Genomic DNA, 25,953 nt, shown 5'->3' on the forward strand with positions numbered 1-25,953 from the left:
TCTCTCACCGGCGTGGCAAGCGGGCACCGGCGTAAAGGTGTAAGGGCGAGGGCTCATTTGGCCTTGCAAGTGTTGTCAGCAGTACGCGGTGGCACGGGCACGAGCATTGGCGCGGAAACGGTGGGTACCCCCCCCCCCCCCCCCCCCCGTCCAGCTGTTGCCCTTCCCCCGTACTCCTTGGCTGGCTCATGGCGTCCGAGTGCGAGGGTCACATTATGAGGGCAATGTTCAAGCACACTAAACAAAAAGGACGTGTGGCGACCGGCGACACTGACACGAGCAGTACACATTCCAAGCACAGCCGGAGTCCTGGGCGACCTGGAGCAGTCGAGTCGGAGCAGGGGTAAGTACGTTTTTCAAGCGCGTTCGAAGCGCCGCACTCATGATGGAAATTTGGGCTCCAGTGTCGATGAGTGCTGTAACGGGCAAACCATCCACGTCCACGTCCAGAAGGTTCCGATTAGTAGGCAGGGTCAGCAGAGGAGCAGAGCAGCGTCACCTCCAAGAGCTGCCCCAGTTAGTTTCCCGTTTCACCTCCACCAATGATGTTACGGGAAGGAAGAAGCGTTCGTCTATTTACAAGTGGCTTTTAATGGCTGAGCCAACAAGCGTAGAGCATCGATACTCTTAAACACTTCTTCGTCGTCTCTAAGACCACCATCAGCGTCGTCTTCTTTCCACATTACCGACTGTGACAATATTAACGCACTTTGTTCGAAGCCGTGATTGAGCATGTAATACGATGCCAAGGTTCACGTTGGGGTATCCAATCGGCGGCAGATGCCGTTCTGCAAACAAGATGTGAATGCGGAATCGCAGTACGAAGCGTGCTGCGGTTGAAAAGTGACAGTGCGTTAAAACTCAGGATTAATTTTGCATGTTGTAAAACATTATCAGCCATTCTTTGTCCCCTGCAGGATGAAGGCCTTTTCCATGGATCTTCAATTACTCTGGACCTGCGCTAGCTGATTCCAAGTTGTGTCGGCAAGCTTCTTAACTTCATCACCCCACCCAATTTTCTGCCATCTTCGAAAGCGCTTCCTTTCCCTTAGCAGCTGCTCTGTAACTCTTATAGACCGCCGATTATATTCCCTACGAGGTACGTGACCTGCGTTGCTCCACTTTTTCCTCCTAATGTCAAGTAGAATATTGGCAACCCCCGTGTGCTCTCTGATGCATACCGGTCTCCTCCTGTCTCAACTTTACGCTTAACATATCTCATTCCATCGTTCGTTGGATGCCCCTTAACATGTTCTCAAGAGTCTTTGTTAACTTTCGAGTCTTTCTCCTATACGTTAGTACCGGTAGAATGCAATCATTGTGCACAATTATTTTCAACGACAGCGGCGAGCTACAGGTAATGATTTCGTAATGCCTGCTGTATTGTACTGTAGTTTCCTTCTCGTCATCAGGGTCCCCTGTGAGTAATTGACCATTATAATGGGTACTCTGATTCCAGAGGCTGATTGCCGATCATGAATATTTGTTGGCTTGGAAGGCTATTCAACATAAGTTTTGTAGGAGCAAAATACCAACATGGACGAATTGGTTAGGATTCATAGTACGTTTTGTAAAAGCGCAAAGGGAATACGGACAAAGAAAGAAAAACACGACAACATGGCGGTGTGTTGTCGTAGTTTTCTTTCTTTGTCCATCTTACTTTTGTGCTGCTAAAGATGGTTCAATGAATTCTGTTTGTCAGCAGCCTACTACTCTTCACCCCTACTACTACACTTTCTCGGTTAAAGTCCTCAATCATTCACTGCAATGTGTCTCCAGCGTTGCTGAACATGACAATGTAATCTACAGGCTGAATGCTCTTGACATATCTGTTGAACATCCCTCTTATCGTTCCCAGTCTGATAGCTTCAATATTTTTTCTAAGCTTGTAGTAAGTAGCATTGGAGAGCTTTTTCCTCTTTTCCTGACGCTTTTCTTGAAAAGTATTTTTTCCACTTTTCTTGCGGAAAAATAAAACATGTGAATCAGGAGCTATGATATCACGAAAGACAGCACCGCGTTCCTATCCTAGTTATCAGAGGAAATGCAGATTGACAGCATGTTGACTAATGTGCAAGTGATACTTCGTTAAAATCGTTCACTGTTTGTATTGTGTCCAGCACGAGCGCGTAAAGTATGCGATGGCATTGGAGAGAAAGCGGTGAGCTAAGTCATTGAAAGATACTCGGCGATCGCCATGTTGAACATCGACACCGTGTTGAAAAAAGCCTGCTACTGAAGTTGCTCAGGTGGCCAGGAAGGCTTGAATGATAGCTTACCGTTCGGCATATTTGGTAACCACAGTGATACAATCCCAAAGCCAATGGGGGAGGGGAGGGAGTGAATTCTCAAGGCTTGTCATTCATAAGTGCTGCTTCCAAATGGTCGGCTTCAATCGCGAATAATAATAATAATAATAATAATAATAATAATAATAATAATAATAATAATAATAATAATAATAGGAAGAAGAAGAAATCATGAATAAATAAATACAAATAAATGCATCCAGCAACACGATCGGCCCGCACGTGCTCTTATACGAACACTTCTAAGGGAATAACTTTTTTCCGAATACGGCCCTTGATGCCCTTGCGCAAATCTCTCGAATTGCCAAGTTGCAATGCGTGAGTCAAAAACCATCCAGTTTAGATTTTCTAACAGTTCAGATATTCTATCAGTCCTAAAATAAGCCCGACAAGGCATCACTTGGACTCCGCACCTGGAGCAACATAAATGTTTACTTTAAACAGAATTCACTGCCGAATGGATATTAGGACGCCTGATACGTTCCGCTTTTCTTTTTTTTTAATTTTAGACTACGTAGTGAAAGTGGCAGGCTGGGTCAATGAAATTACCAGTACAATATTAATTTCACATTTGTAAAATGCAACCAGCGCCTATATTCAGAAAACATTCATACACTACAATTGTGCGTAAGAGTGGAGGCGCACCCAATCATTACGTTGCAGATATCACTAGCAAAGGCAGCCGACCAGCGGCAAAAAGAATTTACGAATGAAAAACGAAGTGAATTTGCCGCCTGTATATTTACCGATTAGACGCTTTAAAATTGCACACCTATGGCATTTATACACAACACAATAATGTAGATCTGTGTATCTCATTCATTATTCAGCACAAATGCGCACATTCTCTACTACGATCATACACACATATGACAGCTTTCTACGATTTCTCATATGTATACAGAAAATTGCTACAGAGGCCATGTTTGTTTGATGTGCACAACACAAATATACCGAAGCAATTTTTGTCATAACACTTATTTGTGAATAATAAAAGGATTATCAAGAACAGCAGATCCACATTTTTCGCATACCAGTAACAAAACCTTCCTTTTTTTATTCCATACAAAAGGTACACTTGCCAGTCCAAACAACATGCTATACCTAATCAATTTCCTGCATAGTTCCCCTTGTGCAAATGTGCCGATAAATATTCAGCAGATTATATTGAAAATGCATGTAGTCTTTTTTTCATACGTAGTTTTGTTTGGGAGAGGAGGAAAGAGAAAAGAAGAAGGCAGGGAGGTTAACCAGAATAGCGTCCGGTTGGCTACCCTACACCGGGGGAATGGGAAAGGGGAAAGCAAAGATCACAGGGAGAGAGAGGAGGGAAGGAAAGAAGGAAATTGCGGCAAGTACGCTGACGCGTGTGGTTTTACAAAAATTGCCTTAATAGTCACAGGTGGTCGCACAAACCCGTCGTCCTTAAGAAACACAAAAGTGCCTTCACCGCTTTAGGGGCCGACGGGCGATGGGGGCGGTGTTCCAGCAGCACCTGCACAGAAAGCGGCCGATTGTCCAGTTTTTAGCAAGCGTTGGCAAGTTCTTGTCTCTCTAGGGCATATCTTGGACAGTGGCACAGCAGGTGGTCGATGTTTTCTTCGGTGCCACAGACCTCGCCTGCTGCACTGTCAGTCACTCCAATTAATGTAGAATATGCCTTTGTGAAGGCCACTCCTAACCAAAGGCGACAGAGAAGCGTAGCTTCACGTCGAGGAAGTCCGGGTGGAGGTCGGAGCTGCAGGGAGGGGTTTAGTCGATGTAGTCGTGTCAGACGTAAGTATTGCGTGTTCCACTCGGTCACTGTGAGGCTACGTGCCAGGTGTCGAAGCTGCCTTGCAGCGTCAGTCCTTGAAAGCGGAATCGGAACGCTGTGCTCTTCTTGATGAGCTGTGCGAGCTGCGTTATCGGCGGAATCATTGCCACTGATTCCACAGTGGCCAGGTACCCACTGAAAAACGACTTCGTGGCCTTTTTGTTGGACGTCATGGTGAAGTTTCACGACTTCGTATGTCAATTGGTCATGACATCCGTGTCGGAGAACTGACTGCGTGCACTGTAATGCCGGTTTTGAATCACAGAACACAGCCCATTTTCTGGGTCTTTCCGAGTCAATGAATTCCAGTGCTCGACGCAGGGCCGTTAGTTCTGCCGCCGTTGAGGTCGTGGCATGCGATGTCTTGAACCGCAGTGTCAATCCTCGCGTTGGTATAACCACGGCACCACCAGAACTGCACGACGTAGTCGATCCGTCGGTATAGATGTGCACGTGGTTGCTGTACTTTTCATGCAGAAGAAGTAAGCTCAGCTGTTTTAGAGCAGGGGCCGGTAGATCTGTCTTCTTCCGTAGCCCTGGAATCATTATCTCAACTTGTGGACTGCTCAAACACCACGGAGGAAACGCTGGGTTGGCCGCAGGTGCGTACCCTGAGGTAAACGACGCATGATGTGCACTGACAATACCGCTAAATGTCGAGCAGGGCCTTGCAGCGGTGAGACTCTCCAAGTGGTGGGAAGGGGTCCTAGCATAATGCCTGAGATGCATACGCATTGTCTCAACGGCAATGTGCGTCGTGAGCGGGTAATCCTGCGCTAGGGCAATGGTTTCAGCCGTTGATGCACTGCGTGGTAAGCCAAGACATATCTTAAGGGCTTGGGCTTGAATGCTCTGAATCGTACGCAGGTTAGTCTTGCAGGTGTTGGATATTGCAGGCAGGCTGTATCGCAGGAATCCAACGAACAACGTCATGTACAACTGTAACATAGCGTGTATAGATGCTCCCCAACTTTTTCCTGCAAGGAACCTGAACAGGTGACAGATAGCAGTCAGCCGCTTTTTCACGTAATTGACGTGCGGAGTCCAAGACAGGTCTCTGTCAATTACGACTCCCAAGAACCTGTGACATCTGCTGTATGGTATAAGTTGTCCGTTAATAGATACGCCGTAAGCAGACGTTGGCTTCCTCGTGAATGCCACCATTGCGCACTTTCCGCATGAAAGTTCAAGTCCTTGTTGACGAAGGTAGCAAGATGTCTTTGTGGCTGCCTTCTGAAGCCGAGCACGAAGCTGAAGTCATGGAACACCTGATGCCCACAAGCAAATGTCGTCCGCATAGATGGAAAGTCGTACGGTGCTTGGCAGGTTGTAAACTATTCCACTGAGGGTGAGATTGAAAAGAGTCGGGCTAAGCATTCCTCCTTGAGGGACTCCTCGGCTACCGTTATGCTCGGACGTCGGGCCATTTTCTGTGTGCATGTAGAATGATCTCCTCTGTAAGTAGTTCCACACCCACATATACATCTTACCACCAAGTCCGATGGCTTCTAACGTGCTAAGGATGGCTTCATGGGTGACATTATCATATGCTCCTTTAACGTCTAGAAACAGAGCAGCAGATAGTCGCTTACAGGCCTTTTGGTGTTGCACAAAGGTTATCAAGTCAACAACGCTGTCTGTTGACGCACGGCCCCGTCTAAATCCGGCCATAGCTTGTGGATAGATTTCATAGTACTCTAAGTACCATTCCAGACGTGTTAAAACCATTCGTTCCATTGTTTTTCCGACACAGCTGGCAAGTGCAATCGGACGGTATGAGGAAATGTCCAAAGGCGACTTGCCAGCTTTGAGAAGTGGAATGAGGCGAGTTGACTTCCACTCTTGCGGAACCGTACCCGTCTGCCAGGAGTCGTTGTACAGCAGGAGCAAGAGTGCCTTCCGAGCTTGGTCTCCTAGGTTACACAGGGCACGGTATGTAATGCCGTCAGGTCCTGGCGCTGAAGCACGCCTGCACAAAGCCAGCGCAGCTTGTAGTTCTTCCATAGAAAAAGGGAATTCCATGAGGGGATCGCGTGAGAACGGTGGGTGGTCGAGGGTTCCCGTACCCGTTCCATCGGAATTTGCCTCGCCAGCAATCTTTCTGCAGAAAGATTCAGCGACGTCAATATCTCTACATTGTAGATAAAGTGCCAAAGATTTAAACGGGTGGCGCTGACCAGAGGTTGTGCGAAGGCCACGAACAGTCCTCCATATAAGCGACAAAGGTTTTCGCGGATCCAGGGACTCGCAAATGGATGCCCATTGTCGCGAAGCCAGCTTGTTCATGTGACGCTGTATTTTCTTTTGTGTTCGTCTAGCCAATCTCAAATCATGATTTGACTTCGTGCGTCTATATCTTCGCTCCGCACGACGGCTAATGGCTCGAAGTTTTGATAGTTCAATGTCGAAATCGGTGCGGGAAGAACTCCTCGAAAGCAGATGCGTGGTTGTTTGTATGGCATCCTTTATCGCGCCCTGTAGGTTATAACAGGTGCCGTCACGACAACAGTCCTCCATTATTATTTTGTATTTAGGCCAATCGGTGCACTGGACGGTTCTGGAGGACTTGGAACTAGTCAAACCTCCGATCTTCAAATAGGTTGGGATGTGGTCGCTACCCCGTGTTTCTAAATCGGAAAACCAGTGCACTCTTCTCGAAAGCGACCGTGACACGAAGGTTAGGTCCAAGCAGCTGCCATACGCTGATCCACGCAGATAAGTAGGGCTACCATCATTTGACAAGCAAAATTCCCGTTCAGAGGCAAAGGACACCAACGTTCTGCCTCTAGAGTTAACTTTGGAGCTTCCCCATAGGTAATGGTGGGCGTTAAAGTCACCAGTGAGCACCCACGGCTCTGGAGTAGATGTCAAAATTCCCCGTAAGCGCTCACAATCTAGACGGCTTGCTGGAGATAAATAGGCTCCAAGAATTGTAAACGTGAGCTTTTTCTTCTTCACTGTTAAGCAAACGTATTGATTTGCTTCGTCAGGAGGCACTGGGTGATGTACATAAGTCAAGTCACGGCGTATAAACACAACAACCTTGCTGTACTCTCCGTGGGTAGAGGACATAAAGCCCTCATACCCGGACAGTCTGATGGGAGCTGACAGGTGGGGCTCGCAAATCACGATAATGGGGAACTGGTGCGTAAAAACAAACTGTCTAAAGTCGGACATGCGTGACTTAAGCCCTCTGGCGTTCCACTGCAAGACAGATGCATGCTTGACTTCCTCTTGAAACGACGGCATCGCTCGGGTCATGGTTTTACCCTAGAGCCGCAAGCACCGGACTCAAGGTGTCCAGCACCTGCAGTGCACTCTGTGCCGACGGGGTTTTCATGCTGCTCAGTAGAATGCGCATGGCGTCCATAAGTGACTTCAGCATCACTATGACTTGGCGATCCTCAGTCGTCGTCCCATCCGCGGTTCGTGAAGTCATTGTGGGCGGCGCACTTTGGTCTGACTCCGAAGCAGGTTGTGCTCTTGGAAGTGTAGGCCACTCTTCAGGAGGTGAGCGTGTTGCCGCAGTCTTCGTTTTCGCAGTATCTGTTTTTGTGGAAGTCGGCGTTGATACGGTAACCGCTTTGCCGGAAGATCGTGTATATCTTTCAGTAGACGTAACTCTTCGTGCTGCTCTTCGGGGCCGATGTCGTCGTCGCCTGAGAGTAGCGGCAGCCTCTTTGTGTGTCGAATGGTCCCGTACCATACGTTTGAGTACTGCTCGCTCGTTCCTCACCCGCGGGCAATCATTGGATGAGGCCTCATGCGTACCATGGCAGTTAGGGCACTTTAACACAGTTGCGCGGCAGGCATCTGCTGAATGAGATTCGGCGCACCGTAGGCACACGAGGTTATTCCTACAGACACCTTTTACGTGTCCCATCTTGCAGCATTTGTAGCATTGCAGGGGCTTCGGTATGTATGGGCGGACTGGGTGGCGGACGTGGCCAACTTTGACATGTGAGGGAAGGCTGTCTCCATCAAGCCACAGCTTCAGGCAACGGGTGTTGCCAAGTCTTGTGATGTGCGTGATAAGAGTGCCTTCTGTAGTTGGCTTTATTAATATTGGTAAGTCGTCGGTTGGTATAGAAATATCGACATCATAAATGACGCCGATAGTCCCATTGCAGCCAGTAGGTATCATGGATCGCACCTGTACTTTGTCGATCTCCGTTACGTGCCGCAGGCTTTGCAGTGCACTACGGTGTAGAACATCGACTGCAAGGACATTCTTCCGTGCGTTTATTCTCACGTCCTTTATCTCATTTGGCGCGACTCCCTCAAGAAACGCAGAAAGGACTTGCCTGTTTAGGAGTCGCAGATTTGACACTGGGTCCACAGGCATGAAGAGCATAGTGTGCGGCCAGCGCTGTGATGTTGTCTTCACGGTAGAGACACTTGGCGACGATGACCTCCGCAGTAGTCTTCTTTTTGTGGTTCGGCTCATGACAAGCGTGAAATCGTCGTCCGACGAGTCGACGCTGTCCGAGTACAACTCGGTTGCCTCGCTGTCCATGTCACTTGACGCATTTCCACGTTTCCTGGACGCGACCGCACGTGATGGCTTGGCTCCAGGAAGGTCTTCGAGGGCTTCTTCGTCCGTTGCCACAACACGGGAGCGGCAGCTCCTAAAGTTTGGAAAGAAACAAAGCGAGACAAAGGTACAAGCGTTCTATGATAGAAACACTTCGTCGTCGTCCCTTGTTTGGGAGAAGAACATGTAAGACCACTAGAGCTTCATTCAGATCTATAACATTGCGAACAAGGTATCATTAGGAAATTCCTCGCGAGCATATTGCAGATGTTTCTTAAGATATGCAATGCACTTCGTTTGCTTTATCGTCATCTAGGCATAAATGCGACAGTTCCAAGACAATAACAACCAATAGCGCAAAGTTTTTTCTTTCTTTTTTGTCGAGAAAGAGTAAATGCAGGGGAAGCAGGTGTCAATCGGCTGTTGATTGTCAGTAGAAGTTTGGCAAGAGCAGAGTAATTCACAACAGTATTATTGAATGCGTAGCTTCGAGACGTGGAGAAATATTTTCTAAAAGCAACGCAAGTTGGCCGCATTCAATGCATCAGGACTATTTGGTCAGAACAATTCTCTTTTGAACGGTTTTCAAGACCTTCCTCTAACACGCTGAATCTACATTATGCAATTTCTTTTACAGAGCTTATAGACTCAGTTTCGTTCGGCTTGTTTGAAGCATAGGACAGATGTCAGAGCTATGTTACGACTATCGTCACTGGCTGGAGGTCATCCGCCATGAGAATTTCGGTGTCGACACAATAAGGAGGCCAAAGCATTTCAACTTTTCTAGAACGCTCGTTTCTGGCAAAGCATGCTTTCTTGCCCATTAAGATTATTCGTGACTTTGCCGAAAGGAGACCCCCCTCCCCTCTTTAATAAAGTTTATCAAACCTTCTCCTCACACTTATGTGTATTAATGAAACCACTGAAGTCAAGTTTGCTGAGCAACATTAGTACTTGCACAACTTTACTGAAGTAAGCTCAAGAAGATTCTAGCATCCCATGATCCATGTATGGTAGCTGTGTAATAATCTTTGAAGAGAGGGTGCAAGTGTGGGAGTACCGACTGTCTGCAGAACGAATACGTTGCACAATGTTTATGCAAATATTGAAATATGCCGAAATATTTTCTAAAGATAGGCTAATCAGGAGGCCGCCCTAAGAACTTTCGGAATTACACAAAGAATAAAATATCAGTAAGAAAATTTTTCTTCATTTTTCAAGCTTTTGAAGCTTTCTTTTTGCAGCGGGTTTTCACTCGCGCTCTTTTGTGAGAACCAAATTGATTTCATTTATGTGCAGCATAAGCCACGCATAGTGAATTACAGCAGCATGTCTATGCGACACTTATTAGAACAAAATATTTCTTACGGTACACTGCTGTTTAGCTTATCTCTCAGTACAGTGGACACACCGTACAACTGTGCGACCACACCAACGTGCGCTGGAAAAAATATATCCATGTCCTTCTCTTCCTCTTGCGACAATGGATCGTCACCTGGCACTGCAAGAGTTGGTAGAACTCTGGGCTCGCACGATACATCAACCCCTCTAGTGCTTCCCTCGTGGTAATCTTTCGGCAGGTCTCTAACTTAGCTGATTTGCAATACCTTTGTGTATCATCTCTCAGTCTGTTGATGACGCCTGTGGTCTCTGGTGAGTATATTTTTCGCATTTGGCCTCGCTGCTGCAGTGTAGAGCCTGTAAAGACAGATACACCATCAGAACATCTCGTCAGGCTAGTTGGGAAATTTTCGCCGACGTTGTACGTTGTGTCAAGGAACACTACACACGGGCACACGGTACAAGCGCAGCGCCCTGTCTATGCTTGAGTGTCATGTTCCACTGAAAAGAAAATTCCATTGGCAACACATGTATGCCATATGACATCGCTTCACGACATGAAAACACAAAATGAAAAGCCCGTTCATTATCAAATTTCTAGTGCGCGTGACAAAAAAACGGAACTGTTTTCGTAAAATAGTACTTTTAATTCATGCAGGTTACTTTTCATTATATTTGTTTGCAGGATTTTGAGTAGATGTACGCCCCAAAATTTAATAAGCAATGTTCCGAGTTTGAGTGCTGCTTTACATTTATGTAACATCAGCATTGCTGGTTTGTCACTAGCTGGCTCAGAATACTAGGGATCAGCTTCTAGAGCTAGTTTTCTTGATCGATGAAAGTTTTGATTCATCTTGTTAAGGAATAGGTAATTGAGCGTTTCGTTTACTTTGGCTTTAGTTTTCTGCAATATACCCATAAGAGCAAAACTAATTTCCAATAGTTTAAAGCTGCTTGGCGACGGATCATTGGAATTGTCGCTCTGGAAGAATTTCTGCTATAAAGCGGCAAACCAAGTTCAGAGAGAAGACTGCAGCGCGTGGCAAGAACTGGCCTCACCGTGTCGTATGCTGTAGCGCCAAGCGAAGCGCGACCATAGAGTAAAACAGTAAACGTAAAGAGTGCACAGTCTCGTAGGCTCCTGCGGCCGACTTTGGCTCTCAGCGCACCTAGCGGAATCGGCAAAACGCATCAGCCTCCAAGAAGGTCCCCGCACGCCGCCGTTTCTCGGAGGCGATGATTTCAGTTTCGTTTCTTTTTTTTTTTTCGTGACCCCTACCATTGCTTTAATCGAGTGGTTTCATGCCGGCGCTTGTGCCGCTTTTATATGTTGCGACGACGAGCGCGCAAAGGTGTTTCAGTTTATGTTGGTTTTATTTAAATTTATATTTGCTGTTTCAAGCTGTAACTTAGCGCAACAATCATGCCAACTGTTGTGGAAGTAGAACTTTATCGCTTGTGGTATTGTACGTCTAGTAACTCACGCCAAAAGGAGTATCGTAAATAAATATGCCATGTCCCTTAAATATAAATCAACTTGCTGCACAGCCAAGAACTCGAAAATAGCAGAGAACAATTTATTGCAGCCAAACTAAGAGGCACATACATGAAAACTGGAAGAAACCGCGAAATGCAAGTAATATGGTTGTCCCAGGGCACACTTTTAATCGCGATCAAGCCCGATCCGATTTGAATTTCTCGGTCGCGATTGGTTCTTTTGCGCAAGCTGGGTGAGGGAGCCAATCGCAGTCGAGAATTTAGATCTGGATCGAGCTTGATCGCGATCGAAAGTGCTCCTGTGGCACCGGTATAATGAAGAATAGTCGGAAATAAATGCCGTGATGGCAATAACTTTACACCAGCAAAGCCCATACAAGACGTGTTGCAACTATCCTGATAATAAAAAGAAATACTACACAGACACGCCAGCAATTAATTTGCTCAAAATGGGATTGGTGTACAAGCAAAAAATATCACACTTTTCTTGTACTTAATAAAGGTATCAAAATTTTGTGGATGGTGGCCAAGTGCCAAAATAAATTGGCTACAACAATAATTGGGCGCGCACCAACATCCTCATCTCGAATGTGTAAACGAGTACGCCCGTCATTAAACAGCTGCAATTAAGCAGTTTGTGTTGGGCGTCTTCACCTGCTGTCTTCGAATCCTTGCAATCGACTTCTGATATTGGAAATTTGCCCTGGAATATGCATGATGTCCTTTGGCTGTAGAATGTATTTTGAGGAAATAGTGGAGATGCCTGCAATACGTAGAATGACAGGCAGAAGGTAAGCAATACAGGAGGCTTCTAAACAATTGAATGTAGACGCTACGTTCCTTCGTATAAGCAATACGGAAGCCTTCAAAGCTTTAGAATGGGGATACGGTGTTCCTTCATGTAATGCATATTTTTCTGATCTAAGGTCAAGGAAGCGCTGTTATAAATGCTAAGAAACAAGAAACTTTCTACGGTAAGGACTCCATACTCAGTTAAAACATGAAAGCACGTATCCTCAGCCCAATGCAAAACAGTTAACAACGCTCGAGCGCACATAGCCTGCTACAGAGGTTTAGAGAGCACGCATTATTGGCATACTGCAAATATTGCACGTGTACCGCTGTAGGAATAGCCCACGCCGAGTAACGGCGACTTCGTAGATGACGCAGGCCCTCGTCAGGGCGCGCGAGCGCCCAACTGCAGGCACAAATAAAGTTTGCTCCAATCCAATCCAATTAGAAATAGCTACCTTTCTTTTGCAAAAGTGGAGCACCATACTTTTTCAGAAGCCGCCGTGCGTCCAGAACAGCATGTGTTCATAGGCCGCATTTCTTAAGGAACCATTTTATTTTCTAACTTCGTCATTGTAACGAACGTGCCTCACAGCTCGGACGCTGCGGCGTCGCTGTTATCGCTAGCATCACCGCTCATTGCTGCGCATAAAAAAAAAGAATGCGAAATTAAACTCAGCGTAGCAAATGGGCAGCATCTGTTTATGGCTTCAAGGCCGCCGTCACTTGCTAATGCGGCTAACAGTGACATAACAAAATAGGAAGAGAATAAGTCTTTAACAACGTGTAAAAGAGCTTCCTGTGGCCTTACCATGAAACGGCGACGAAGCAGTAATGCAAGATGCTGGCAGAAGAATAATAATAATATTTGGGGTTTTACGTGCCAAAACCACTTTCTGATTATGAGGCACGCCGTAGTGGAGGACTCCGGAAATTTTGACCACCTGGGGTTCTTTAACGTGCACCTAAATCTAAGCACACGGGTGTTTTCGCATTTCGCCCCCATCGAAATGCGGCCGCCGTGGCCGGGATCCGATCCCGCGACTTCGTGCTCAGCAGCCCAACACCATAGCCACTGAGCAACCACGGCGGGTGCTGGCAGAAGAACCCAACAACGATCCTTGGCCGCATTTTACACAAAGAGCACAGAGACGGGGCCTGACTAGGCTTCGCACGTGTTGGGTCGGGCCGCCTGTCAAGCTGCTAGTCGCAGCCGCAGCAACAGCCACATTTTTCTTGATGTGCTCTGCCACCTGGCGGAATCGGCGAAGCTCCTTAGCTCGGCCATATTTCTTTCTTTATGGCTCGACCGTGAAACGGCTCGAGTGTCCACTCTTCTGCGCGACATTTTACTAACGTGAATTCGCTTGTTGTCAGCAAAAACTGTTCGGCTTTCTAGTTTAGCCTATAATCGGTAATATCGCACACCTATGGCAAGCAAACGATAACGAGAAACTGACAAGCACGCGCTTTCTTGGCGCACGCGGAGCAAATTTCGCTGCGTAACGTCACAGGGTACCCGGCGCCATAGCAAACGATGAGGAAAACGCAGCGCTTGCCGTGCTCATGACATTTGCGCCGACCGATGTCAAGTGGTTTTTGCACGAAAGTAATGAACTACTGAAGCACTGAGTGGCAACCACTAATAACTTGTTTTCTTTACCTTCATCGATAAGGGACCACTCTTTAGCTTCAATAGTCGGCGCAGCCAACCACGACAGGGTCGGCGTAGTCCTTTTCCGGGAAGTGGTCCGAGCAGAGGCCGTAGCCATTATACATCTGCTCCCATCTCAGCCCCAGCCCCCAGACCCTAGGACTCCCCATTTAGGGTCATTTCGCCATATGTCACATCTGAAAAATGGGCAAAATACAGCGTGGTCATCACTGAAGAAAATTTAAAAGCGAAACCTAAGTTTAGAGTACGAAGAAGCGACTAAAATATTCTGTCCTTCTTGGCACAGGTTAAAAAGTGAGGCGAACTTATGTGGTCACATAAGTAACTCAAAGTTTTCGTAATTTAAAACGCAAATGGCGACTGCAACGTAATTGATCTTTTTTTTTAATTTCTGCCGTGCTCATGACCATTGGAAGATGGTAATGTAATAAAAAACTGGTCACTGGAATGCTCTCCAGCAAATCCAGTTTGTGCAGCAAGCATTTAAATACCTTCGGCAGATATAAACTGCAAGTTTGCTACCCGCGGAAAAAATGAAGAGTAACCGCTAACACATGCCCAAGCGAAATTTCTGTGTGCGCGTAGAGCAGCATCAACCGGCCAAATAGCTTCGGTTTCTTAGAACACCGCAGAAAAATGCGCCACGCCAAACCGAAAAAGATATTCACTAGAAAACAAGCACTGAAGATCTTTCGTTTCTTTCTAACTAGAGCTGTTATGCGCTTGTTTCCTCATAACGACTGCTGAACAAGTCTGCTTACCTCTCATCCGCTGGGAAACGGAAAAATTTCGCCCTTTTGTTGCTTCCTGAATTGCCACTTCACACAGCCGCGCAGGTAAGTGTTGTATCCTTTCCTCAGTTTTCTCTAGATTGCCGGAACATTTCCAGGCACAGAAAGAAAGCTTTAAACTCCAGAGCGCACGAAAATACGTGCACGTGCATAGAAAGCGGCAGGAACCGCTGAAGCCATAAAAGCGAAAGCGCCGCCCGTTGGCGAAACAATTGAAGCGGCCAAATAAAGATATAAGACGCCAGAAAAGAAAATAGCCAGAAGTACATTTTATTTCTACACATAATTGCATAACATCAGTTTATTGATATGCAAATTGAAAAGATAGTGTCACATATGCGAAAGTTATTGCATTTTCCTTCGGCCACCAGTGTCATGGCGACGCTTTGTTGCCCATACCGAAACTAGCCCCACTGTCCACCCACTGCATAGACTCTGCCCCAAACGCAGTTCGCTCTCAAGGTGCGGCCGCGCCAATGCGCCCAGTCGCCGCCTACGCCGGAGTAGAACAACGCCCCTCTCTCACCTCCCCCCCGGTGCCTTACAACGATGGGTGCCTCGCGTGCGACCCGAAGAAGGCGTGCTTCCATCTTGCTCTCCTCCCTTTCGCGCGGGCGAGATTGAGCCACGATCTTCGGCTCCCTTCGCACGCTTTCACTCGCACGTAAAGCGTTGGGCATGCGGTGTAACATTCGCGGTGCTGGTCGCATTCTACGTTGTAATCTGCAGATAAGATTGCCCCGCTTGCCGCGATATCTTCCTTTCTTTAGCCACTCCCTGATTGGCTGCTTAGCGCTCAAAAAGTGCGTCGCCGAACGAATAAACGTCATTGTCCTCCTGGCGCAGCGTGGGTCATCTGTTCCTTGGGCCGGTCGTCCTGCCGCCATAGAGAAAGAAATTTCAACAAGAGCGGACACTCCCATAGAGCCCAGCGGCCGAATTGACTGTAGCGCACCAGGCGGATGTTGTTGACTTCTTCCGGTTTCGGTTTTGGGCGCGTGCGTTTTGAACACCAGTTCGTACACGCCGCGCCGGCTCCGCTGCTCGGCGCGGCATTCATTTTTTTTTTTCGCTTCTGCTGAACCTCGCGTGGCCTTGGCGTGGAATCGTTTCATTATTAAGTAGAAATGATTGCGATTGACCTTTACAAGACTGCACCGAATCTGTCGGCTGCAATTTCATAAAGAAAACAAAAGACGTCTTCTGAAATGATGAAATGTTTATTTTGCTCTATATAGGTGCTCGTTCCGGACTTCTTCAGCATTTATCCAAAGGTGTGGCACCAGGTAAGCAGCAGTCGTTGCCGTACGATGCTCCACCGGATTCCATCAGCTGAAAGAAAGTAAATTACAAGCATGTATAATTTCGGTATATTGACCTAACAGGAGTATTGCGTGTAGAGGCGAAACGTGCGTAAGTGGTGAATGAGCGGAATTACAGATAAATTCACTTTTATGTACATTTCGCAGCAAAGACTCCTCCCAAACAATGCCATAAAATGTGAACATCTGACTTTCAAGCAACCCTCCTTTCGGGGGCATTATTTCCTGCACTTTAAGTGAACAAATACACGGGTGACTGCGTGTTTCCAAAACAACTTGGCCTCAGTCGACACGATGGTACGCCAAGTACACAAAGGTGGCTACAACACAGGCTCAGCCAGACCATGTTACACGATCGCAGAATGCCTTCTTATCGCACTCAAGTCAGACTCGTGGGTGCAAAGCCTGTTTTCAGTCGCTCAGAATACATAAATGTCATGTTCTTGAGCTCCTCCGTGTTATCTTTCACGCGTCCTGCCGGCGCATGCAACACTCCCGTGTTATCACTCTCGGCAATCGCTCGTCGCGTTTTCGAGAAGCGTGAGTACCGAAATAAGATATATGTTGTTGCAGGGTTATAAAATGCGTCACAACCTTGTCCCATTAAAATTCAGTACACGCAAAAGTAACTCACTATGGCCGGCTTGCTTTTTTGCTAACAGCTTCACAACCCCAGGCGCGGCGAGCAAGCCTCAAGATATGCCAAGAAGTTACCAAATAAATTACAATACTTTTTCGGGTCAGAGAATGCGTCACGAACTTCTACCAGTAAGATTCAGTACACGCGAAACTAACTGCGGCACACAGCCGAGCTGCTTTTCGCTAACTGCGTCAATAAGCCGGGCGCGGCAACCGTGCTTCTAAACTACCCCAAATATAACGACGTTAGTTACAATAATGTTGGGGGCCACAGAATGTGCGAAAACTTGTCTGTCTTAGGCGCTACGACGTAGTACACGCATGTACACGCGCAAATGCGTCACACGGCCGAGCCGGTATTCGCTTACTGCGTCAATAAGCCGGGCGCGGCAAGCGTGCCCCAAAACTACCGAAATAACGAAATAACTTACAGTAATGTTGGGGCTCATAGAAAGCGTCGCAAACATCTCCTAGGACGAGGCATTAACTCAAATAACTGCGCCAGGACGGCGGTGCTGTTTTTCGCTAACTGCGCCACTCGAACTAAGCCTAAATGTGATTAAAATGAGCCGCACACTGTCAAACACAATTTCTCACCTTGCCGTAGTCCAGTAGTGCAGTGGTGCCGTGTCGAAATGCAGATGACACGCAAGAGAGGCATAGAGAAGGCCGGGAGCCCAATAAAATGGGCTATATCCAAAACAGACGGGTCGCCGAGCACGCGAGCTTCGCACGTACGACCGGCCTCGCTCACTCCTACGGCTTGCCTGGCGCATGACGTATGCACGCGCGTCTGGCGTGCCGCTAGCTTGTTGCTAGGCAACGCAACAAAAAGTTGCAAAGTATAAGTTCATTTACACGCAAAACTTTTTCACATTTAGAAGGAAGGAATAAAAAAAATAAAACATTGTCTGGAAGTTTATTTCACATTCTTTTTTTCTGATGCTCGCGTCAACTAACGGATGTTGTTGAAACTAGGCGTGACGTGTTTCCTGTTGCCAGTTTTTGAAGAGTGTCTCCTCTTGTTGAATTTCTTTCTCTATGCTGCCGCCCTCGGCGTCTAGCCGTCGAATGCGTAACAGCGGCGACGGTGTTATTAGTTATAGCTCAGCGAGCCAGCGGGCCAGCGCTGACGCCATTGCGCATGTTGTACCGCGCATGCGCCCTGTTCTATTCACGCGCTCCTTGTTTGTGAGCCGTCTTCTTCACCGTCTCTGGAGGCGATAGTCCCGCCGCTACAGCCAACCCCCCCCCCTCCCCCTCTCCATCATTAAGCTTAACGCTTAAGGATGATTACGCTTAACGTATTAGCATCCGGTAATAAGTCCAGGTAAAGTCCACGTAAAGGAGTCCAATAAAATGTGCGGGAGGTGCCGCAGGAACCCCAAGTATTGAGTGACACAGGGCCCATTGTCTGGTGCATTGAGGAAATTGTCGGGTTCACGCAGTCCGAGAGAGCCGTACCAGGCTGCACCCGCGGCGTAAGTTGTGAGCCAGGCGCCGCCACATTGATGCCGTGGTGCGAAATCACGACCTGCCGCAAGTTCTCGTAGATTCCTGGGCCAGTAGGAGTCGGAGCTCCGAAATATGGACATCTGGATGCTCGCAACTTGCGTGGAGATAGCGCAAGTGTTGGTCGCTCACGTTGTTGACGTAGACGTGATTCTCGAGCTTAAGGAACCAGATGGTAGAGCGGCTACTGCAACACTTCGATAGGCCATGCATCCGCTCAAGGTGCGAGCACAGAACATCGAAAGGCTCGCTTGCTGCTGCTTGCGGCGAAAGGTCGAATGCCGGTCTATAGCATCGGGTTGCAGCATCCGCTGAAGGCATCGCCAAGGTTGTGCTTGTGGCGCCCTGTTCCTGCGCGAGAGCGAAATTTGCGCCTAGTGGAGCCGATGGAGGAGCCTCTGAATAGGTGATGAGTGAGGTGCACCCGAAAGGAAAGCGGACAGCTTGCGGGAATGTCCAAGGAAGGAGTGCTGCAGGTCGTAGAATAGCTGAAAGCGCTTGCGTTTGGCCTAGTGAATTACTTAGAAAGAGTCATAGCGCAGCTGCCTTTGCTATGAGGAGGAGGCTCACGGAGAGAGTAGAGGTTCGACGGTGTGGCCAGCGCCTGCCAACGATCAACACAGGTGGACGCAGGCGATGTGGAACGACAAAAAAAATTATGAGGTTTTACGTGCCAAAACCACTTTCTGATTATGAAGCACGCCGTAGTGGAGGACTCCGGAAATTTCGACCACCTGGGATTCATTAACGTGCACCTAAATCTAAGTACACAGGTGTTTTCGCATTTCGCCCCCATCGAAAATGCGGCCGCTGTGGCCGGTATCATATGGAACGACAAAGCGCCTAATGATTCGATGGTTCAAATAGCGAGAACTGTGGTGACTGAGCACTCGAGGTGGTGTAATGAGCAAGAACGGCTGCCTGCAAGTCCTCATAGAAGTCGCAGCCGGAGCCTGGAACGCATCCGGAGCCTGGAACCTTCTTGAGACGGAATTGGCCATCCAGCTGGATGTACCAGATGTTCAGCATGTCGATGTAGAATTCCCTGACACTCCACAACCGCGGGACGGCTGCCGGACCACGTGAGGCCACGTCACTCATGCCTTGGTAGAATCAGTGCGCTGGCGCTGCCATGGCTGGGCTCGGTCGTCCAGGTCACCAATTTGTGGGAGGCGGCGCGAAGAGGTGACCGCCGTGGCCACGGTTTATTTAGGCTGGCTTGCCATGGTGCCGCGGAATCTCTGGAGCGTCAGCTACCGCGGCCGCTAAGGTTGAGCGCGCCAGCGTGTTCAATTCTCGCGCTCCTTGTTCGTAACCTATATTTTACTTCACCTGCTCTGGAGGCGATATTCGCGCCGCTACAAGCTTACTTAGCGCACTTTACGAAATCTGAGCTTATCTGCTCACAAGTTTACTTCGTCATATCAGCTTCAACTAGTTTAGGCGATCTGTTTACATAACACAACATTTGACACCACAACGCTCGTGTATAGTTGGCTGCAAGTTTGATGCGATAAAAATCGTGGCGCTTTTGCCATAGCACTCTCTAGCCCCTGCACGCATACCTATATATTTATGTAGCGGTGCGTGCAATGCCATATAATTTCACGCAATAACAGGGCTTCCTGACTAACCTGCAGCGCCTCCGAGTAGTCTAATCAGTGGACGTACAGCAGACACGCACGCAAGTAGCAAGTTAAGCAAAAGCGTGCCCGCATCAAGTTAGTTACCGCACGCGCAGGCGTCACGATCAAGCTCGCAGTCTTACATTACGAATGCTCTCTGTACAAATAAAACATCTGGGTTTCTAACAATAAGCGGACGTGACTGGCCATTTCAGAGAACTGTTAGCGGTAAACACGCCCTATAGCTGATGTTTACCGCCACAGCGTGAATGTTTGCAGGAGAAAGGAAAAGGCACTTAACACGCGTTCAGCATGGTTAGGTCTGACGTAGTTGTATACCACGCGCAGACTTAGAACTCCGTGCAGTTTAGCTAAACCGGATACGCAATCGAAATAAACGATGGTGTGGGTTTAGTCACCTTTTTGGCACCAGACCATTTGACAAGGTTGCTAACGGGTGCATGTTTTGCAGCGATGTCATGCTGTTGTGGGTATTTTGTGAGCAACTGAATGTCGCAAGCACTGACCGCTTCGTAGTTCTGACCGGCTCACTTATGCACACGTAACTTTGTGAATATTAAAAAAATACGCACAGGCTGAAGCACGCACCCGTATTGACACGCATCCAGATGGGCGCAAGCAAGCACGTATACGCACACACCCACGCAGAAGCTTCCCTGCCATAAAAGTATGCTTACTTATCTTATATCTCTGCTTAAATACATTTTGAAGTAAGGTTACAATATGAAGAACAAGTTTAGTGTGAAGGTCATGAATTTCAGGCGGAAAAATATATATTGTGCTTCCACAATGCATCTATAGCGGCCGTAAGGTAGGCCGAAGAGCGGAATTTGGTATCGCTCTTTACGAAAGTTTGCGTGCTGCCTAAAAACCTGCGGACACGTGGCAAATCGCTATAAATATCATTGAAATATGAAGAACTTTGCGATGTTCTTCGTAGCACAAGGAATGCCTTTCAGAAGATGGAGATGCATCGTTTGCGCGCTGTTGGGCTCGTTCTTTCTCGATAAAACTCCAAGTTGGGTTTTACTCTGTGTACCTGGTTTAAGCAACATATGTTTTGTTTTTTTTTTACTTTGGCAGACGTTTGGTGGCCGTGACAGACCAATTACTAGCGCCATTTCCACTGTCATAGCGGCAAGAGAAAGGCTGCCGGTAAATAACAATTCGTAATATCAAACGTGAAGTCTTTTAATGCGATTAGCACTCTTTGGAGGACTCAGTCAATTTGCAGTATGCACGGTTCCTACACCTCCGTTAAATCATTCAAAACCATCGAACTAGGAGAAAGAAATTCAAGGGCCCTTTAGGTTCCTCGAAAATAAATGTTTTTCATTATTTTCTTGAGAAATGGGGTTGGGGGTTGAATTTTGAACATTCAAAGTAGCGAACTCTGCATCGGCGCAATATTGTTGGCGCTGTTTATCGGGAAACAATCCTATTGATAGAAAATGGGAAGTGGAATTCATAAAAAGAAATGTACGTCGGGCTATTTCTTTCATCTTAAATGGGTGGTCATGGCGAGTAGACACGTAAGCTGGCGATTCCAAATAAATGTCCCTGCTTATGGCTGAGCGATTAAGGTAGACGTCGCGTAAGAAGGTAATGCGGGCAAGCTTCCGCCACGATGACAGATTAGGTTAACCGAGCAAGTTCTTTATTTCTGTAATACTGTTAGGAAACATAAAATTATCAGATATTAAGCGAGAAGCTCGATTCTGAAGCATTTCCAAGCGTTCGGCGAGATTCTGCGTTTGTGGGTCCCATACAGTGCAAGCATGCTCGAGAATGGGCCAAATGTTTGATAAATATAATCGTTCTTTTACTTCTTGAGGGACACGTCTAAACTTAGCGAATACACTTGAGAGTGCATGCAGATTTAAAGTTACTTACTTTGTGTCGCGATTCCAAGTCAGGTTTGATGAAAAGGTGACACCTAAATATCTTGCTTGCGTTGTTTGCAGAATGCGCTGGTTATTCAAATAGTAATGTGCGGGAAGTGACTTGCGTTTCCGAGAAAAGCGTATGTGTGCGCACTTAGCGATGTTTAAATACATAGACAACGTGTTTCACCAACTGCATATTTTGTCATGGTCGGCTTGTAACGCCAATTTATTAGAATCACATTGATCGCTCTATATGTGGCGAAGTCATCTGCGTAAAGCCTGATTTTTGATGTTATGCCAATGTCTCATTATTAAAAATGAGGAATAACAGTGGCCCCAGCACTGACTTCTGAGGGACCTCAGAAAACACAGAAGTTGTCGCCGATACCATTCTGTTGATCACAACCACTTGATATAGGCCACAGAGGTAGTGACTGCAGATGTCGAGGAATGATTCTAGGTAATCCGAGGAAAGCCAATTTATGCAATAACAGAACATGCAAAATATTGTTGAATGCTTTTTTAAAATCTAGTAAAACGCAATGAGTTTCACGACCGAGGTCGAACGATTTGAACAGACCATAATAAAATCCGATTAGTTGTGTGGTGCAAGAATAACCTGCCTTAAAACCGTGGTATTGGTAATCCCCAAACAGGTTGAAGGTGATGAGAAATACTGTACTGTACTATACTTTGCAAAGTTTTGCAACGGGCACTTCTGAGGGATGTCGGTCTCTAGTTTACAACGCAATCGCGAGAGCCTCTTTATTGAATAAGTACAGCGTTGGCCATTTTCCAATCCTGTGGAAGTGAGCACGTGTCGAGGGATAGATTGTATAATAGCGCAAAATACTAAGACAAGACAGAGGCGCAAGACTTTAAAACAACTTTTGGGATGTCATAAAGGCCCAGAGCCATGTTATTACTTACATTTTGTAGCAGTTTTATGATGCCAAAGCCGTCTAATATCATCTAAGGCATATATTCACACTCGAGGCATAACCAAACCGGTAATTTTTGAGATGTAGCGCGAAAAAAAAAGGAATTGATTCACAATAATGCTTGAAGTTGTTCGCCTTATCACTATCCGCAGCAGTTGCATCGCTGTGCACAAGCGATGGGATGTCAGTATCGTCTTTACGGCTAGATTTGACAAATTTTCAAAGTTCTTTCCGTTTGCTTTTAATCTTGGAGCCAAGAGAGAAAAAGAAGGCATTTTTATAAGTTTTAGGGTTTAGAAGTTCGGCCTTTTTGAGCAGCGCGTTGGGCCAAAGCCTGCATTTATGCAAGGAAAACGAGTTTAGCAGACTTGGAATACAAGTGGATACTTTTATTACAAAAATACAATCTCTTTTAAAGAAAGAACGATTTTACGTTCTATGGCATTGTATTATCATTTTTGGTAGCTTGAGCTGAAGTTTCTTCCTCAGCGTTTATGATTTTCTTCTGTCTTGCGGTGGAGTGTGGAAGAGCACGAGAGTAGAGGATGACAGTAGGTGATGTTTAAAAGACGACTAGAGGTGATGCTTGAGACCTGAAAATAGTGGAAAGGAAAAATACAGATAAGAAAGAGAAATGTTTTGGAATTATTCGTCTGTTACATGAATACAAAGAGCAAACGATTGCTTACACCCTATCTAAGGTGCCCGGTTCTCCAATACCGCAGCAGGCTCTACCGTTATCAAAGTCAATTGCTTCCTGATACCTGCATTGTTCGCTTTTTTCTTAACTAAACGGAAACTTGCATATGAATAGGCTCTCCAATGGCTATGGTTCTACCCGTCATACCCCATAGCCATAGAAGAAATCCACCCTACTAAATCAGTTGGGTTCAGCCAGCACTCAACTTAGAACTGAGCTCAAAATAAACAAACGCATAAAGACGCTCGATGACACGCGATATCAATAACAATGACGAAAAGCGTGCCAGTGTTTCACATGTATGGCACCAATTTTCTCTTTGCCACCCATAGAAGGCAAAGGAGAGTAGTCGATGCCGATAAAGATGGTTTCCTTGCCTTCTAATAGCCGACTCCGCCAACGTGGCCGTGGTGCTGGCTTCCGAAACCAGACTTGTGACCCGCGGAGCCACCAGCGAAGCCACCCGACTGCTGGCCATAACCGCTTCCGTAGCGATTCGAGTCGGTCTTTGAGAAGCCTGTGTTGGAGCTGTATCCCTGCTGGTTGTTGTAGCCCTGAACGTTCCTAAACGAGTCGCCTCCAGCGAAGCCTGCCGAGCCCTGGTTGTATCCTGCAGCTCCTTGCTTGAAGCCGCCTTGGTAGCCTCCGGCACTTTGCCCGTAGCCGGCTCCATATCCGCCACCGTGACCGCCACCGTGACCGCCACCGTAGCCGCCACCGTAACCGCCACCGTAGCCGCCACCGTAACCGCCACCGCCGCCACCACCGTAGCCACCTCCACCGATGGGGCCAACGCCTCCGCCGTACGCCCCAGGGCCACCATACCCTCCGAGGAGACCTCCGCGGGCTTCGACCTTCTCGTCCTTTCCGGCAGCCTTCTCGTCTTTTTTGGCTTCATCGGCGAGGGCAAGGCACGCTACGCCGGCGAATACAGCAAGGCACAGGAGCTGCGGGTGGACAGCGGCAAAACAGTTCATATCAGTGCCTCATTTGACTCATCAAAGCTGCCGTGTAGACTCAAGCTTTGTTTCGTCCATTCTAGTTGTTCATAACATAAAAAGATGGTTCTTTTTTTTTACTCGCTTGATGGGAGTTGTGGACTATATGTGCATGCTTGTACATGTGTTAGTATATTTTTTCTTCGATGGTGCACCTTTACGAGAGTAGAGTTCTGCGCAAGGTAAAATTACATTCTGCTGCTCGTATGAAGCTGTACGAACGCAAGACAAAGATAAATTCAGTCCAGAGGAATAAGCTTCAGATAACGCAAAGGCACTTCAATAGAAAATATATATATATCAATTGAGGATAATGCAACTGGGAGTACCAGGAGGTCGACTGGTGCTCTAAATTGCAGTGGGTAGTAGATGAGGGCGAAAGGGAAATGTCCGATGCCCATTTATGACCCCTACCTAGCTTCAACACTTGTGTGTGTCCACGCGAACATCGTAATGAAAAAAAAAATTAAAAGAAAATTATAAACATTGTAGTCAGTGCTTTCTGTCCTCAACATTTAGCCATTTTCAGTGTACAACTCGCTACTGTGCTATTCAAAACAGCTCTATAGCTAGAGGACAAAATATGGCGACTGTTACGGACGATAGATTAAGATAGCAATTTTAATGAAAAGAAGAAACATAAAGTAGAGATATGGAAAACGCCCGAGTGCAAGGGCTGCAGTAAAACTTGGTTAACTCAAGGAGCCTGCGTGGCTATTTGTCACCGCCCCGTTTCAATGTTAATGCCATCAGAAACCATCATCATCAATGATAAGACCAAAACAACAGTCATCGTACAAGCACATCGCTGTTCACTGAGATAAACCGATTCCGACAGCACTTTCGTTCAAAGAGAAATTTGCCACAAAAGACCAAGAAGCGAAACCGCAAATCTCACCTTCATGTTTGAGCAGTGGGCCATTCGTCTGCGATCAGCGAAATACTATTTACTCGGTCTTTCGGAGCTGATCTAAAGCTTTAGCAGAGCGCACTTGCTTTTATAGACAGGTAGACATTGTGTGGAGAGAGGTTCCAGAGGAAAAAGAAAGAAAACCTGGGAATCGAGCCACAGGATGACGTCACGATGCGAGAAAAAGGCGCGCGACACACAAAGATGGACGCAACCACCAGCCACCACTTTTCTCGGCTGCTCACTCACCGGCGTGGCAAGCGGGCACCGGCGTAAGGGTGTAAGGGCGAGGGCTCATTTGGCCTTGCAAGTGTTGTCAGCAGCACGCGGTGGCACGGGCACGAGCATTGGCGCGGAAACGGTGGGTACTCCCCTCCGTACAGCTGTTGCCCTTCCCCCGTACTCCTTGGCTGGCTCATGGCGTCCGAGTGCTCACTCGCTCACTTTTCTTCTTTGCTCCTCGTTTCTTGCTTCTCTCTTCTTCTTCTCCCTCGCCTCCCATTCAATCGTTCGCGGTGCGGTAATCCCGGGTGGTCCTTTCCCAGCGAAATGCAAACCAGAAAGTACGATGGAGGGTCAGATAAATGATTGTGTGATGGTCTCTCATGCATAATTTATGCTATGTTACGAAGCATTGTCCTGTG

General features: G+C 47.1%; 2 protein-coding genes across 2 annotated transcripts in view; both read right to left on the reverse strand.

Annotated features, from left to right (window-relative positions):
- The window catches only part of LOC135901045 (uncharacterized), a 48,666-nt gene extending 33,746 nt beyond the window's left edge, over positions 1 to 14,920 (reverse strand). Inside the window, exons 1-3 of the transcript XR_010564008.1 lie at positions 14,726 to 14,920; positions 13,953 to 14,140; positions 10,267 to 10,357 (exon numbers count right to left, since the gene is read on the reverse strand). The gene's annotated coding sequence lies outside the window, so the exon portion shown is untranslated. The remainder of the gene's footprint in view (positions 1 to 10,266; positions 10,358 to 13,952; positions 14,141 to 14,725) is intronic.
- An 8,155-nt stretch (positions 14,921 to 23,075) lies between these two features.
- On the reverse strand, positions 23,076 to 25,495 carry LOC135901046 (uncharacterized). Its single transcript, XM_065430683.1, has 3 exons — positions 25,298 to 25,495; positions 23,779 to 24,348; positions 23,076 to 23,294 (listed from the first exon to the last, which is right to left on the reverse strand). The coding sequence occupies exons 1-2, from the start codon at positions 25,319 to 25,321 to the stop codon at positions 23,782 to 23,784; spliced, it is 591 nt and encodes a 196-aa protein (XP_065286755.1). The 5' UTR covers positions 25,322 to 25,495; the 3' UTR covers positions 23,076 to 23,294; positions 23,779 to 23,781.
- Positions 25,496 to 25,953: the final 458 nt, after the last annotated feature.

The sequence above is a fragment of the Dermacentor albipictus genome, chromosome 1 (assembly GCF_038994185.2).
Source record: "Dermacentor albipictus isolate Rhodes 1998 colony chromosome 1, USDA_Dalb.pri_finalv2, whole genome shotgun sequence".
Lineage (NCBI taxonomy): Eukaryota > Metazoa > Arthropoda > Arachnida > Ixodida > Ixodidae > Dermacentor > Dermacentor albipictus.

Coding starts and splice junctions, on each gene's coding strand:
- LOC135901046 (XM_065430683.1), bottom strand. CDS start 25,321: ATGGCCCACTGCTCAAACATGAAG. Junction 24,349..25,297: donor CCCACTGCTCAAACATGAAG/GTGAGATTTGCG, acceptor GTCCACCCGCAG/CTCCTGTGCCTTGCTGTATT.